The sequence below is a fragment of the Agrilus planipennis genome, unplaced genomic scaffold, assembly GCF_000699045.2.
Source record: "Agrilus planipennis isolate EAB-ADULT unplaced genomic scaffold, Apla_2.0 scaffold41, whole genome shotgun sequence".
NCBI lineage: Eukaryota > Metazoa > Arthropoda > Insecta > Coleoptera > Buprestidae > Agrilus > Agrilus planipennis.
In genome coordinates, this window is record NW_020442445.1 from 166,999 (window position 1) to 185,113 (window position 18,115).

The 18,115-nt window shown below is 34.5% G+C and overlaps 1 protein-coding gene across 4 annotated transcripts in view; it reads right to left on the minus strand.

Moving 5' to 3' along the window:
* Positions 1-18,115, minus strand: part of LOC108733585 (tripartite motif-containing protein 3) — a 47,285-nt gene that overhangs the window by 19,363 nt on the left and 9,807 nt on the right. For 2 of the 4 annotated variants that reach the window (XM_018464792.2, XM_018464790.2), the window contains exon 1: positions 7,822-8,077. The exons of the other annotated variants lie outside the window; for them this stretch is intronic. In XM_018464792.2, the coding sequence (XP_018320294.1) occupies positions 7,822-7,847 (26 nt within the window). In that variant the 5' untranslated portion in view covers positions 7,848-8,077. Of the gene's footprint in view, positions 1-7,821; positions 8,078-18,115 lie in introns of those variants that run through there. 4 annotated transcript variants of the gene reach the window in all.

Genomic DNA, 18,115 nt, shown 5'->3' on the forward strand with positions numbered 1-18,115 from the left:
GGGGGGGGCTTCATTTGTAGTCCTGGTTTAAAAATTTAAAGTCTTGGGCCGCCCGCCACACACGTAAAAGAAATCTAACTGATTATTAAAACAATTTGTAACAAACTGTAATAAGATTCTGTTTTATTAGGTACATTGAAAATGATGATAAAGAATGACTAAATTTAATTTTAAGCTCTGAAAATAAATAAAAGGGTGATTTATGACATTTTCAACTGTTTTTTGTTACACTGATTATGTTTAAAAAAACTGTTGACATATCCGGGTTCTGGATTCTAAAATCCGGGGTTTTCACGCGTCTTATCCTGGTTTCCAAATTTTAGAGATCGCAACCCTATGCACAGGTGACACCGCCACGTGTTTCGGGATACGCGCCAAGAAATCCTCCTCAAATCTAAATAACGTTTTAAAATCTGATTTTCATGGTGTACGTCTTGGTTTGTAGTATTTTCCTGTACGTAAATACGCCATAACAAGCACAACACTGGGACCACACAACTAAAGATTATTTATACAAGTCCTTTTAGATAAATTTTAACACTAAAACAGTCCTACAAATACATAAATTTTTACAAGTTGTGAGATGCCTGGGCAGCTACTGAAAAGTTCAAAAGAGCGAGAAAAGTTGTTGTGAACCTAGATTCCTTTTTTTAGAAGCAAGTCCTTTACTTATTGAGCAGACGCTTCTTTTTATAAATACAAATTTACTTTAAAGCGAACCCTCGAAGCAAAATCTTTTCTTTCGCTTTTTTTTATGCTTATACCTTGAAGGAATTGTTTCAATCTTTAGAAGCAAAAGATAAGACTTCTTTTTATAAATACCACAATATTGTTTCCATCTGTACGACCGAATATTGACATGTCACGCCGAATACGTCAAAAGATTGGTGATATTTAAATAAAAATTCCAATTTAACGACACCATGGTAAATATCGAAAATAGGTCATTTATTCTAAGAACTTTGTATTTAGAAACTACCAGGTTTACATTTACGATTAGTACTTATAGGCTTACGAGGTAATAGTTTCGGAGGCCTTCGTAGATGAGTACATTTATAGTCTGCAAGTAATATAAATAAGTTGGCATTTAAATCGATAAAATAATCTATATCTGTGATTACTGTGCCAATCGTGTAGCATTCCCCCACTTATATGGCACATTAGCATCAGTACCATGAATTAGTAATTTAATTGATACAGATCATCAGTGAATAAAGTAAAAAAGATACTGTTACCAAAAGTATTTATGGCAATATTGATTAAAAAAAACTTTCAACAATAACAGCAGAAAAGATTAGTTTCTACAGTGAGATAAAAATAAATAATATTATTTAACAGAGTGTGCACATGCATAGTATAAATTTCCGTTTATTACATTGGCGGCTTAATTAGAAGCATAGTTAAACTAATTAGAACAGTTACCTAATTGATGCATCCAGTCCCATTAATACAATATAATCTAAAATACGACATCTACCGTGAATTATAAGCTAATGACTGCTAGAATAGGTTTATTTACATATTTATCGCTCTTCTAATTTTTTCCGCTTCACATGTTATTTATTCATGTATTTATTTATTTTTCTAAATTAAATTGAAAACGCGGAATCACTGGAATAACAATAACACTTTTAATATATGTGCATCATGCAGGTACTATGTATGAGGTTAGGCTAATAGCCTTTTCTTTTTAATACTCATCGGTGGAATAATGGTTAATCACATCTCCCTGTTAATACATACGTATACCTACTTCTTGATGCACATTTTTACAGCATTTCTAATGGTTAATGCTCGCGTTTCTTGTATGGGCGATAAATTTTTATAGCATGGTTTTTTAAGACAGTGCATCGCTTCGCTAATTGAATAAAATGGCGTGACCCACAAAATGGGGCTGCAGTAATTCACAATTAGTTCTCATTATTCTGTACGGACCACGATTGTTGTTCGGGTTCGCGTAACATAGGTACGTAAATAGTATGTTGGTTGGATCGTGGCCATATTGGGTTTAAAAATAAATTTTGATTCTTAAGTATGATAGGCAACTATCCATACTGGTACGCGAAGTCGTTTATAAGTTGGTACCTATTAGTTCCTAAACACTAGCATACACTTTAATTTTTTGAATAAAAATATCAATTTATATAATAAATAACAGCATAGTCCAGATGTTGATTTAGGCTTTCAAGGTTGTCATATGAAGAAACTGGATTTTCGGATACTAGTCCCTCCTCCTTTTTGATGCAATCCCGATAGGTAACTACCCATATTAGTAGATGGGATTGTGCTGTTGAAGAAACTGGATTTCGGGATTCTAGTCGTGTATACAGTATATACCAGAGGATTCGTTATGGGGATTGCACCAGTAAGTCACGGCTAGAATCAGGAAATCCAGTTTCTTCAATAGCATAACCCGTCCAGGGGGGATGGTTCCGTTGACGATGGTACAAAGCATTNTGGAATTTTTCACACACAAGCCTTGCTATATGAGCTCTCAAAGCATATAAAAATTATACGGCTTAAATGTGAAGTTGGGTGCAAAAGAATACAATTAAATCCTCTGTCGGGAAAAAACGAAATGACTTTCCGAACAACCTTATATAGGTCTAATAGTACGTCACCTGAGCCCACATATTGAGTTAAAAATTTGAAGTTTGGTTCTAGTAGTCATTATGATTTTGACTTTTTAATATTTTACGATACCATCAAAGTTCTTCATGTTTTGATAATTGCTGATGCTGTTAATGTTAATAAATGAATGTAAAGTAGGTTTGCAAACAATAACCAAATCGTAGGTGTATGTTTACCTGTAAGTTCAGTTGGCGTTAATTCATCCAGCGCTGGATCTTAAATATATTTTTATGCGACCAGACATCACAAATGAATGTACATTTATATTCAAATTTTCTTCACTCATTTGTCAGTTATCTCAAGGCAAACATGTTAGATGAATACAAAGTTTTTTGATCTCTTCAAAACAGCAATTAACAAATTGGTGTTTATTATTGTGCAGATACCAAACAATAACTTTTAATACAATGTTTATAATCAATAATGTTCAAATATCGTGAAAGTAGAGTAAGAAATTTTGAAATAGACAAAAGTGTGAATAAATACTTCATATTACTTATTTGTATTTTATCAATTGAAGTAGAATTTTGTGCGAAAATATTTAGAATCTTTATTCTTTTTAACGATAAGATCCAAACCGCCTTCACGCCTTAAATAGTTAACCGATCATAATGAAATTTTGTACACACATTGTCAGAGGTAGATGCAGAAAAAGGACATTTTATCCAGAAATAAATACTATTCGCCAGGGACAGAAAGGTCAGTTTTGTGTGGTCGTCAATGATGTTTGACATGTATTTAGGATATCAATGCGAGTTTCACCACAAGATCACACAATCATATTCAAAGGAACGAGTAAAATGTTTTACCGTTCTTCTACAAGAGAATAAGAACAATTCTAGTTGGATCAGCAATTCACTTTAACCAGACGATTAATAAATTGAGGCATGGTTATTTCCAATTCACGGTCACATGTAATTTGGTGATGATCCTTCCGGTAGTCAAAAACCTCGTCATGGAACAACGAAAAATAAATGTCATGGCTTGGTCACGACCTGAATTTTCGCAAATTATTTATTTCACATCAAGGATTACCTACAATAAAATAAAAGTTATCTTTACATGCTTAAAATAGCGCATTAGATTTTAATTAATATCAAAACTGAAGTGGTAAAAATTAAACGAACTTTAGCTATGTTCTGACTCAGACATCTGCCGCCCCGCCAGATTTATGGCAAATTCTCTAGTTAGCATGAACAGGTATATAAACTCCTAGGTGTAAAAATTTTTTAAAATTCAACCCCTAAATGGATGAAAAGGCACAGTCCAAACCGTTCAAAGCTTGAAATTATGTATAAAGTTTCTTACACATACAACGGTATCATCAGTCCTATAAAGTGGGTTTTCAAAATGCCAATCCTAACTGGGTGAAATAGGGGTTAAAAGTTTAATACATTATAAAATTATTAAAAAAAAAGATTATCGTCTTATGGTGGAAAAGGTTTCAAGAGCTTGACACCACCGACAAAGGTATGGTTCAGGATGGGTTAAAGCTAATATATCGAGTTGTTCGGAAAGTCATTTCGTTTTTTTTTGTGGAAATGAAAGACAGTTTTCGTATAATAAACAAATACTTTATTAAATTATATATTGACCGTTCTGGTCCAACACCTTTTGCCATCTTTCTGGTAGTAGCATAATTCCACGCTCATAAAATTTTTGGTCTTTGCTGGCAAAAAACTGATCGAGGAGGTTTTTGACCTCCTCATTTGAGGTGAAGGTTTTACCGTCTAAAAAATTTTGGAGTGACCGGAACAAATAATAATCCGATGGTGCCAGGTCTGGAGAATATGGTGGGTGTAGCATTGTATCCCATTCAAGCTGTAAAAGCTTTTGGCGAGTGACCAAACTTGTGTGAGGTCTCGCGTTGTCTTGGTGAAACACTACACCTTTCCTGTTGATTAGTTCTGACCTTTTCTGTTGAAGTGCATCATTCAGTTTGTCCAGCTGATGACAGTAGACTTCCGAATTAATCGTTGTGTTATCCGGTAAAAGCTCAAAAAAAACGATTCCTTTAAAATCCCACCAAACAGACAGCATCACCTTTTTTTGGTGAATATCGGCTTTGGAAATGGTTTGAGCCGGTTCATCTTTTTTGCTCCATGACCTCTTGCGTTTGACGTTGTTGTATACAACCCATTTTTCGTCCCCAGTGATGATGCGCTTCAAAAACGGATCATTTTCGTGACGTTTGAGAAGCGAATCGCAGACGTCAATGCGGCGACACAGATTTCTCTCTGTGAGAACATGGGGAACCCATACATCGAGCTTCGAGGATAATCCCAGGCCTTTCAAGTGGTCATAAACTGTTGAATTTGATAAATTTAACCTCAATCCGATCTCACGTGTTGTTATTCGCCGGTTCACATCAACTAATGCCTTTATCGCGTCTTTATCAGCTTCAACCGGCCTTCCCGAACGTGGTGCATCTTCGACATCAAAATTGCCGGATCGAAATTTAGCGAACCAGTTCTGGCACTGGCGTACTGTCAACACACCTTCTCCATACACATCAGTCAATTTCTTTCTGGCTTGAACAGCATTTTTACCCTTTCTGTAGTAAAACAGTAAGATATGTCGAAAATGCTGCTTATCGCTCTCCATATTTAAAAGGGCACCAACCAAAAACTACTGCGTAGAATTAATTGGAATTTTTCACACACAAGCCTTGCTATATGAGCTCTCAAAGCATATAAAAATTATACGGCTTAAATGTGAAGTTGGGTGCAAAAGAATACAATTAAATCCTCTATCGGGAAAAAACGAAATGACTTTCCGAACAACCCTATATAATACATCTTTCTATTATTAATACATATTCTCAAATTTCTTTCCCTAAAACCCAGTTTGAGTAGGAAGTAGTAGGTGCTGTATAGACTCATTTACAATCACCAAATAATTATGGTAGGAAGGTACACTAATTTTTAACGTGCTGCTGTTGTTTGTGTTGTTATTATTACGTGGGAGAGAATAAATCAAAAGTGTATCATTATTTGATCAGGTGGTTGTACTTGACCGTAACAACTGCTTTGTCAATCCCGTAGGTGTATAGTGAATACCTGACATTAAGCAATTTAAATACTGAACAAAATTCCACATAAGCATAGATTACGTATTTTAAACTAGCTATAGGTAATACTTATAGGTATGTACCACATATATGACATGACAGATGATACCTATGTGACTTTTTAAGATTCTTCTAGCGCTCTGTCGGCTTCTTAACTTCTTTCAAACAATGAGAATGAATATTTATTTTATGTCGAGTCCATAGTCCATAAACGGATTCAACTTTGAGATGTGTGAACATGTAATAAGTGCCATTAAAGAAAGTTTTAAGAAATATTCCTATTGCTTAATAGTTATATACGCGAATATAAAAATAATTAAGGGTAATTATATTTTACAAACGCATTTTATGATGCTTATATTTTTTTTAATAAATCATCAGCTACAGGCAAATAAGATTAATTATATTACAGTTACAAATATACATATAAATATATTTCAATTGATCGTAGGTAGGTTACGTAAACCTAATTGCGTCTATCATATTTTTCATGCAAATACAATCATTTGAATGAATAGAAAAGAAATTCAATTATTCACTATTCGTTCGGTTCTTTTATTTCTAGGTGCAGCATTCGTAGGATATTAATTTGAATCCATATTTTCACTTTCTCGCATTAGTATTTTATTCAATCTATGTTGTAACTTTATGTCATAACGGACAGACAATTAAATCCATTTTATAAAGGAATAAATTCAGTTGAAACGATATTTTTAATATTAATGTAATAAATGATAAGAAACCTTTTGGCGAATGCGCGAGGCACTATCTTAAACATGTATTATTTGTTTTTTTTATTGTTTAATCGAATGTACCAGGGACGTTGTTATTGGTGGGTCCGGGTGAACCATGGCGCAAGCATTAAAACTTCAGGCCCATGTGTTGGGTCACCCTGAATGTTAACCCGATGTCACGTAAACACTGAAATCGTGAGCACATTCAACTTCACATAACCCAAGATCACAAGACGGTTTGCTTTTATTTAATGATACAAAAATATCCAAATCAAAAGCGTTTGTGATTATTTCTCGGCGAACATGATAACTGAATAAGGTACCCACGAAAATTTCACTTCCTTTCTTAGGGGTGATGAAAAACAGCTTATGTACGAAGGGAGGAAATTAACAAGCGACTTGGGATACTATTTTTCCTACCTCTTATCACGTAATTCTAGGTAGGATAGATATTGGTTCATGTGGAACTTAAAATTTACAATGGTGTGGCCCAATCTTGGGTCATGTTAAAAAAAGAGCAGGCTACGTTCCTGATAAGAAAAAAATACTAGCTATATTTTTTAAGTCAATGAAAATTATACTGACACACAGTGATACGATAATTCCGAAATAATCTGGCGTCAAACTGGTCGTTAAAAAATTGCAATTTAATTGTAATGTCGGCGCGATCAGATAATTTGTAACAGTTTTACAGTCGTTAAGTTTCTTATTGTCATTGGTCATGAATTACTTTACACGTAGATAATGACGGTCAGTTTATAACAACTAAAATATAATATAAATTAAAAAAAAATTAGATGTCGTTGGTCAGTTGGTTCAACAGAATTTCATTTGGTTTTCTTGTATGCACCTATGCTTAATGTTTAGTAGTTCTTTCAATTTATTATATATACACTTTAATTATTTATGAATGTTATTATAGAAATAAATAATGGTGCTGTTTTTAAATAAAAATTTCAGTATTTTTTTTTAAATTTTTTATTTTTCTGAGATCTGGATACAATTATCAAAATCACAATAAAAAGGTAATACTAAACAAATCACACTTATTTATAAGTAAATTTAATTTTAATGTTGCTTTCGCGTTTTTTTTTTTTCATTTTATGCCCAAATAACAGCACTTTTATAATAGCTACTTTTATGTGTAGACATGCGTTCAGAAATAGGCACCTATCCCACGTGCTTTATTTTTACAATAGGTTCCGAAACAAATAAAATTCATAATCTTGCATATCGCAAATTAATAACAAAAACACCAACACAACTGCTGTTTCCTAGCTGATAACGTTATCGTTTTATGGTTGGTGCAGTTTGCTTTACACCATTTTTCCGTATTATCGCGTACTGACAATAGACTTTGTCATCTGTATGTGTAAAGGTACTCACTGTATAGCCAGTCTGAGCGACTCCATGCCTTTGGTCCGTTTTCGCACACAGTTTTCCGGGGAAAATAGTCGACGCCGCACCGAGAACTTGTACTTCCGCTAATCAGATTTTCCTAAATGCACGCACGCCCGCAATATCTCTTTCACGTAAATAAACGTAATCGCGAACACATTACGAAACCGAAACGCCGAAACAAGCAACCTACAAGAGCAAACGGCAAAATCTGCACAACATAACAACACCGAGCGGCCGGAGACCGACCGTCAGCTGTTCGCTCACTAGCTCTAGTACGCATGTCCTGGCTAACGATTTAAAGTAAATTCGTCCGACACTAAGCAACATAATAACGTAGACGCAAATGGATCGATTTCTTCGTCTTGTCGCTAAAAAAGACCCAGTTTTTTAGAGTCTTTTGCAGCGAGAATTCTTATTTTGAACGTCCACTCTGGATAGCTTTTAGTAACGACATGGAGCAAGAAGGCACATTTGCTCAAAACCTCGCCAAACCCAATAAGACTTTATTTGCATAATGCTTACTTTCTCATTAACATATTGTATAAACAAGATTCGTTATATAGAGCACCACTGAATCTTTGCTCCTTGATAAATCCTAAACCTACATCAAAGGCGGAAGGCAGACTATCCTTAAAATCAAAGATTATCTGAATATTTAAGTAGCCAAGAACGTATGTGATACTGTAATGTTCGTGGGTTTAACAAAACTAACTTCTAAGACTGATAACTGTTGGTTATATTAAGATTAGCAATGGTTCGGTGGTTTAATTGTAATAGTAATGAAAAATAGTATAACTCCAATTGTACTTTATTGGTGAGTAACAACAGAAACGTATTAACTTAAAGGGAGCTTCTTAGCACCTAAATTTTAAAATCTACAAAAGTCTCTCCAGCCTCCTTAGGGCCATAAAACCAAGATGTGGGCTAAAGTGACCTCGACAATACGAATACATATATTTCTATAAAACTAAACTCATCGTTGATTTCCAACAATAACGACAAAAACTATTTATTTANCTAATTATTAAAGAACTTAAAAACATTATTAAATTATTACTAAACTTAGGTTATGAATTATTCTATTTATTTACACTACTGTTGATATATCACTATTCACTGCGCTATTTATTTCACTTCTATCACTATCAATTTATTTCTGGATTCACTTCTGCAACGGTCAATTTATTTCATCTTTTCTCGGCGATCGTGTCTTCCTTTAAATACTCTTTTGTTTACTTTCTGGAAACATCCGGATAGTTTATTTTTCCTTTGAACTGTTTAACTGCTTTCTCAGAACGCAGGTACGACACACACACATTTACAAATACGGCGCACATGAAGAAAGGCGACCTCGGCTAGTCGGCGAATCGATAAGCCGTTCACGCACACGTGTGGCCGACCGCACACAAACACACTCGTGCTCGCTACAATACTTTTGGGGAGTTAATATATTTTAGGTTCACCAATAACCGATGAGTGACCTAAATGCTTAAATCCTTTAAATTACATAGGTATTATCCAAAATCCTTATGGAGTTTCTAGAGCAAAGGTCGATAGATGTGGACTGATTTTGTGACGTATCAATAGAAAGTAGGTACCCACTGTTTTTTGTGGAGTATATATACGATATTGCATATCAGTTTGTTTTTCCATGACAAAATATTAAAAAGATAACGCAATGCAGACCTTCGAAATTATTGATGACATAGTTCAAATTAATATATGTATAAATCAATTATTTATCACATACTGTTTGCGTAATTAACATAAACTAATGATTTAACAGTTGAAACGGTTAATTTGTTATCAAGCACAACCTATGTCTCCCTTGAATATTTAATGGACGCATTTGTAAAAACTAAGTAGTGTAACTGCATTGGTTAATTTTTTTGTGATTCTAATGGTATAGGTTTATTATTAAGGTGGTAAATCACTTCTTATTGTGATTACTTTTAGATATTTGGATTAGTTTTATTAAATAGCGTTGTCAACCGACTCTAGCTATCTTACAACTTTAAAAAAATGAAATCTGTAACTTTGTTGTAAAAATTAGAGAAACAAATACACTAATTTACAAACCTAATTAAATAGCAGGGTAAACCCCTTCCAAGAGAAACTATCAAAAATCTACCAAGAAAATATATTGAGGAAAGGAAAGTATTGTCGGAATACTTTACCTACTCCGTAACTGATAATAACAGGACCGGTGTAGGTAAGGATCTTCAGCAAAAATCGAAGAGAAAATTACGATGCTTTGTGCAGCAACATTGAGCTTAACAATAAGCTATCGGCATCATTCAGACAGGTAGTGGTTATTGCCGATGGAACAAAAGGTCCAAAGTATTCTTCGAAGCAAAAATTAAATTGCTCTACCCTTTCGGTCATTATGTTGCAGCAATGCGAACCATGTCTTTATTTTTTTTAGTCTGCTTGTGGCACAGGTTAATGTCCTTGCGTTTTAACATTAGCATCTTCAATCTTCAAGAGCGAACACATCCATCCAACTTTTATGTATGAAACTTATACATACATCTTGTCAGTATTGTTCTCACAACTACAATTTATAAACGTATGGTTGCAATCGAAGAGGTAAAAATGATAGAAAAACAAGCTTTTTTATTTTAATAGTGTTTTGGGATTTCCGTAAATTATTTAATTTTGAAAACTCTCCCTGTTTGGGGTAATTTCCACACCGTTCAATTTATGATTATTTGGAGACAATATATGTTGCTAGGCTTTAATTATTAAGACAGTTCTTCTAGTTACGCATTACTGCTCATTTGGTTTGATTGAAAGATTATCCTGTTAAGATTAGTTGCTTTTTTTGTAAATAAAGTTTTGTGTTCGATTTTGAAGTTATTTTTATTGAACACTTCGTGAACATTTTGAGAAAATATACGCTCGTGTTTTCACGGCAACAATNCCACCACCCACCCATTCCCACGATTCCTGAAAGCAGGCTGAAGAGTGCCTTCCGCCCTACCTTCCGGCATAGCCCGGAGGGACTGCCCACCCACCAGCATTACTGGCTGGTGGGAATGAAACACCCAAAAGTTTTAAAGTGTTTTTAAGTTATTAAAACACTTCATCTAGTTACGCATTACTGCTATTGGTTTGATTGAAAGATTATCCTGTTAAGATTAGTTGTTTTTTTTTTGTAAATAAAGTTTAGTGTTCGATTTTGAAGTTATTTTTATTGAACACTTCGTGAACATTTTGAGAAAATATACGCTCGTGTTTTCACAACAATATAGTGTTGTGTAAATACTAGAAATGTACCGGGCACTTGGTTTGGATCCGGCACCTTTTAGGATCCGGCTGGGTACCGGAGGATGAAGACATAAACGATTAACCGTAGTGGTTTTGGAGGGTAACTGGCACAGCTAATGCTGAGTACCCGATTATCCGGTATCCGGCAAAATCACTATCAAGTGCGTCTCTAGTATATACTAATTTTTGGCTAAAGTTAATTAGCAGTTATGATCCGTGATCCCAATAAACCGAATTAATTTCAATGTCTACGTGACTGATAGTGTAATAAGCACGAAGCAATTGAAATTCCCAATGACTCAATCAGCGAAAGTTCAATTTTAATGAGTAGCAGAAAAGACGGTTTCTTTACAAAATGTTTACTTTGTTTTATTAACTAGTATTGAAGTTCAAGGGTCATCTATTTTAAATGGAAAATGTTTTGAAAATAATAATCAGTAAGTACGTACCCAGGTAGGCCGTTCGTTTGATATTAAAAAATGTAAACTATCAGCTGTACTATTGTGTCTTTCATGGAAATTCTAGTCAATCATTATTTTATTGGAGATTCACAACAAACGAAGTAATCGTCCATATATTGAACATACAAGAAACTCGAGATCTTTTTTGTGTTCCCTTGACGTATCTACACATTGTTTTACATTTATTCCAAACTCGACATTCCAGTGCGAATTGTTTTTTTAATTCAAATTTCTATTCATATTTTGAAAAACAATCAGCCTCAGCGATAATCATAAACTTTGGGATTTATATTTTTAATTTTGAATGGTTACTGAAGATTGACTCATATTTTTCAGTATTTGCAAGAGTTTAGTAACTGTAGTTTACGTAGAGGCTGGTACTTTTAGAAATGAAAATTGGTAAAGCGGAAATTTTCCTTAACTTGAATTTTCTTTAACTTGAGCACAATTTGGTTTCATTTCGGAGACTTGGTTCAGAGATGTTTCACTGCATTTCATTTATGATTTTTCAGGAAGGTTTAAAATTAAAAAAGATGTTTGTATTAAAATTTTCGCAAAATGTTTTCGTAGTAATCTTTACTTGGTTAGTCTTCTGCCATTAGTTTTGGGAGATACTCATAATGTCAACTTTTATACTGTCATTCGTCAGAAGCGAGGAAAACATGGACAATTCATAAATTTTTCTGTACAATCGTTCCAAACCCTGAGGCCGGTGGAAGGTTTTCCACTGACTTTTTCTACTTGATGAGCATGGTAGGAGCGACAAAATGAGATCAGAACATATTTTTTAATGCTCCAGTTTTAATTGTAGCATTATTATAGTCTAAATATACATATTTATTAACCCTTTTCTAGGCCAAAAAAACAAAAATGAGACACTGTTTAACGGTCTATAATTCAAAGATTCAAAATGTGAAGACGGTTAGAATTTGTGACATACTCTACAACAGAGGTGTTAACGTTTTTAAAATTCTAATGTTTTCGATTAAAACTTCAGCATGTCTTTCGCCAACGGACCGTTAGATTCTACGACAACAATAAATTATTGCAAGCAGGCTAATACGTTGCTGTGCACGTCTGGGCTCGGGGCCGTACATTATCTCGTCACCCGTGTCCTTTAACCCCGGGTTTATGCATCAGATGTACCTATTATTATCCTGTCACTCGAGGCGAATTGCACATTGCACGTTTCGGACTGCACGATATCAAGTTTCCCCGAAGACCTGATGGTGTCTGTATAATGATGGATGCACGTAATGTATTCAAGAAATAATGGCATCATATGTATAGAATATTAGACATATCAGCACTTTTTTGTCATGATCATAATCATAAGGTCGTCAGTCTTAAGACTGTGTGGACACGCATCTCCACTCTCTCTATCCTGACCTAATCTTGGCATTTCCCTAAAACTAGAACAACCCACATCCTTAATTATTTGCGAACAATAATCTAATCTAGGTCTACTTCTACCCCTCTCAACTCCCGTTTCTGCCTCTGTCTTTGACTAGACCTTCATACCTGAGAAGGTGTCCTACCGACCTATCTCGCCTATTTCTTATTGACTTCCATAGAGTCCCCTGTTCTCCTATTCTTTCTGATATATCTATTCATTTCTAACACCACATTTCTAACGCTTCTAACCTCTAACAACCTTTTTCGAATTTCTAAATTAGACGTTCGCGAGCATAGAAGTGACTTCTTTTTATTGAAGGCGACTCAACCCTGCGCTATCCTCTGCTTTATATCCCTACTACTCCTTTCGTCCTGACTTATCTGACTTCCTAGATACCCAAAATCGGTCACTCCTTCTAATTTTTCGTCTCCTATCTTTATATTCGCTCTTTCTCCTCTTTCTCTACTTTTCCTTCCCTTGCATACCAGTATTTTTGTTTTACTTTTATTTACGATACGACACGTCTAATAGGAAAAGCGCCTTCGCCGTTATTTATTATCCTTTAGTACGTACGATTAGTGTCGAATAGTTCAAATTAGTTCTTTTGTTTGTTTCATGTACTATCACCTTATGAATTTAAAGTAAAAGAATGCACTATTTAATAGCACCGGTCAATAAGGATCAGGAAACTCCCAGCAGAGGTCTCATACTCACATTTACCTACTGCTTAGTCCAATGGTGGTTTCACAATTGCCTCAGTATATACGTATTAGGATTTTGAAATATTTTAAATTTCAAATTTCATAAAAAGTAATTTTTGATAAACTTGTTATACGCATTAATACCTGAAATTTGAAAGGATACCAAAATAAGCAAAAATATGTTGTTTCCCACTTGGGGGATGTTCAAATATTACGTAAACAGACTCAATGATTCAACATATACATATTTCAAAATTTCAGTTTTAATGCCAAATTTCAATAAGCGACCAAAATACCACAGAAGTAATTGGTCTCTTAATCGTTTTGTCTTTTTTACTTCACGTAGCATTGCTCTGAAACTGGTCAAGCAGTGATTTTTTTGAATTTCGAGGGCAACCTCAGATTCACTCATTCAGTGTCCTGAATTGCACTACATTTTTGAATTATTATTGTTGATGCATACTGTCAGCGCTACTTTTTAATTTATATGTATAATGAAGATGCTATAAACATCATTAAAAACAGGACAACTTCAAGGATATACATAGAGGGGCAAAAGATTACTATGCTTAGATTTGCAGTACTTATTAGCATTTAGCAAGGATGAGTTACATTTAGTCTTAAATAAAATGGAAAAGGTACTCACAAAACAGTATTGTATCAAAATAAATAAAAGTATGCAAGGAAAGAAAAAGTAGAGAAAGATAGGAGACGAAAAATTAGAAGAATTCACTGATATTCGGTATATATACAAAGTCAAATAATTAAGGATGGAAGGAGATATAAAACAGAGGATAGCGCAGGGTCAAGTCGCCTTTAACAAAAAGAAGTCACGTTTACATTCTCAAACGGTTAATTTAGAAATTTGAAAAAGATTGTTAAAGGTATGTCTGGGGCACGGCGCGGTACGGACGCAAAACGGAAACAGCGGGCGCGGCGGAAAAGGAAAGACTAGAAACGTTCGAAATGTCGTGTTACAGAAAAGAGGTTAGAAATGAGGAGGTATTAGAAACAGTAGGAGAACAAAGGGCGCTATAGAAGAAGGTAGGCATGAAAAACTAGTTAGACATATTAGAAGCAGGAACAAGAGTTAAGAGGAGTAGATATGTACCTAGATTAGATTACTGTTCATAAATAGTTAAGGATGTGGGATGTTCCAGTTTTAGGGAAATGTGAAGATACGCTCAGGATAGGGGGTGCGTGTCCAACCAGTCTTAAGACTGATGACCTTATGATGATGATGAACAAACAAATGAATTCTTATAATAAAAAGCGCACTATAATGTGCTTTTTAAGGTACGCGCACATAATGCATCGTAGCGGATGAACGACATTAAAATCGGAATCTTTTTTTCGCGTCAACTTGCCGATTTTAGCTTGTTATTAGCGTCAATCGTCAGCACAAGTGCTGAAGTAAAATGGGAAACGATACTTAAAAATGGTAGATTAGTAGATAAAGCATTAAAAGTTACAAATTTGCTTTCGCACAAGTACATCGGCACGCACGGTACGGCGTAATGGATTTTAATTCTGATTCTCGAATCCAGTCGCAGCGGACTTTTAGAATGCCGGTCGTTTCGCATTTGTTTTATTCTGTTCCGTGTCGTTCCGTTCGTTCGATTCCGATGCATGTGCGTTTACCTTTATAAACAGATGCGTTTTCAACATCTTTCTGCGAATCTCCGTCCAAAGTAAATATTTACCGTCAAATTATTCACGGAGACCAGTTGTGTTAGAGCGAAGACAGATTTAAACCATCTTGCGGATTAAGTGTTTATCAGAAATAAGTAGATACAAATAACGCTTGGCAAACTAGATTTTGTTCTTTGTTGTATTTTTGTACAGTGTCTATTTGAAATTTTTCGTTTGTACGTTTATTAATGAGCAATTGTTAATTCATCATCCGTCATTTATCCATTCCGACTGTTAAGACATTAGGTCGTGTGGGTAACTATACCTATACCGCGATTTTGGTATGGTAGTTGAACACGCGTGTACCGAATGACAATGGAACTTTTCTCGATTTTATGTGACTGTAATTACTGAATGCTATTGTTTATTAAATGGTTGCCAATTAGTAGGAAGAAAATTATTAAAACGCAATTGTAATAAAAAGGAGAGATACGATATTGTACAATCGTGAAGTTGATCGAGATTACGAATAGAAATTTACCTCATTTGAAAGATAAAATAAGGTATTGCAACGACCGGAATGTAAATCTGAGTTTTAGAAATAAATATATATATAAATAAACTTGATTAAAAATATGCATTATTTTATTTAAAGTTAATACAGCTACCTTTTTTGTATATGGAGGCATCCACTGAGAATATGTTTAAAACGATTAAATACATCTTTCTTTTTTTCATAATATTAAGATCATAAGGTCGTTAGTCCTAAGATTGGTTGGACACGTACCTCCACTCTTTCCTATCCTGAGCTAATCTTCGCATTTCCCTAAAACTAGAACATCCTATATCCTTAACTATTTGCCAACTAGGTCTCTCTCTACTCTTCTTAATTCCTGCTTCTGTCTCTATTATGTCTCTAACTACATCTTCATGCCTGAGAAGGTGTATTACCAACCTATCTCACATATTTTTTATTCTTTCTAATACCTCTTCATTTCTAACCTTCTCTATCCACGGTATCCTCATCATTCGCCCGTAACACCACATTTTAAACATTTCTAACCCTTTCTTTTTCGCTGCGCCAACCATCCATCTTTTGCACCCGTACAGGGACGCGCTCCAAACTTACACCTTTAACAATCTTTTTCGAATTTCTAAATTAACCGTTCGCTAGCATAGAAGTGACTTAATTTTATTGAAGGCGACTCGACCCTGCGCTATCCTCTGCTTTATATCAGCCTACTACTCCCTTCGTCCTGACTTATCTAACCTAACTTCCTAGATACCTAAAATCAGCCACTTCTTCTAATCTTTCGTCTCCTACCTTTAAATTCTCTCTTTCCCTATTTTTTCTTCCCTTGCATACCAGTATGTTTGTTTTACTTGTATTTATTTTCATACAATACTGTTTTGTGGAATTATACAAAGTTAAAATAAAAAAAAATCCTTCAGTCTATAGCTGACAACTAATTTTTTTTCTATCTATCTTTGTTCTGTTTTCAGTATGCTTAGTTCTTTGTCAGTTTTCTGCTTTGATTAATTTTGGTTCGATCTAGTTACATTGCAGTTAGGTTTATTACAGTTATATATACATATATGTAACAAAGACAGATAATAGGTCTCTTTAATTGAAGTGGGTGATTCGCACCTAAACGAGTTATTCAATAAGCTTAATATGCAACAGCTCGAGTGCTTTTAATTTTTATTGCAAAGTTCAATTGCTGACCCTTAACTTCTTGTTAAAGGATAACCAAGTAACTGTGGCCCGTCTTCGTGACGACTCGCACGCAATTGAAAATAATGTGCTCTGCTAATTTTGATTTCGAATTAAATTTTGTTATTGAAGAAGTTCTTTTCTTCTGACACTTCAAAATGTACGGTCAATATACCGAGATAAAAATGTTCAGTCTCTCAGAGTCTCTGAAAGCGAGACTCGAGTCTCCGTCTCTCATCGAGTCTCTCTGGTGTCGCTGAGAAAGACTGTCGAGAGACTGTCAAAAAAACTGTTTAACTTCTCTGAACGAGAGACTCGTGTCGCTCATAGAGAGATCCTCATTTCGTATCCAATCTCTGACCGAGAGACTCGAATCTCTAAATAAGTGGTGTCTCGATAGACATGGTTAAAATTTTCTAAGTTCAACATATTTCAGAGATCCCAGCCTTTCTACGAGAGACTCGAGACTCTCAATTTTTCAGTTATATTCATTCAGTCTCTCTGTGAGAGACTCGAATCTCTGAATTAACAATTTTATCGTTCTAGTCTCTCATCAGAGACTGTGAGAGATCCATAAAAACACCTAGGCACTAACTGTGAAAGACTGTGAGAGACGCTGAAAGGCTCTGAGAGCCTGAAAATGTTTGTCTATGGTACCGATTGGGAAAAGCTTAAATGCTAGGTTGAAATTCATTAAGAGAAATAAAAACTGGTATACGAACTTTCTATATCACTCATTTGTTCACAATTATTATTATCTCTGTTTCCTGATTTCGTACGTTGCATTTTAAGTATCCGTAAAAGTATCTCTCAACCTGTATACATATATAGTACACATAAATAGTACCCATTGAATTAAATGTTTCGCATTATGTGTAAGAGTTGTTCAATGCATAATCGATATTTTGAGATAGTTAACCAACTTTAATGATTTTTATTTGTTTCAGGTAAACGACAGCATCATAGTATTGTGGTCGGTGAGTTTTTGCAAAAATTTTATGATTCAGTGTACTCTTTATAGCAGAATCCTTTATAATGAGAAACATTACTTGAGCCTTGTTAGTCTCTAAAATTATGTTACTTTTATTAATAATAAATAATAACG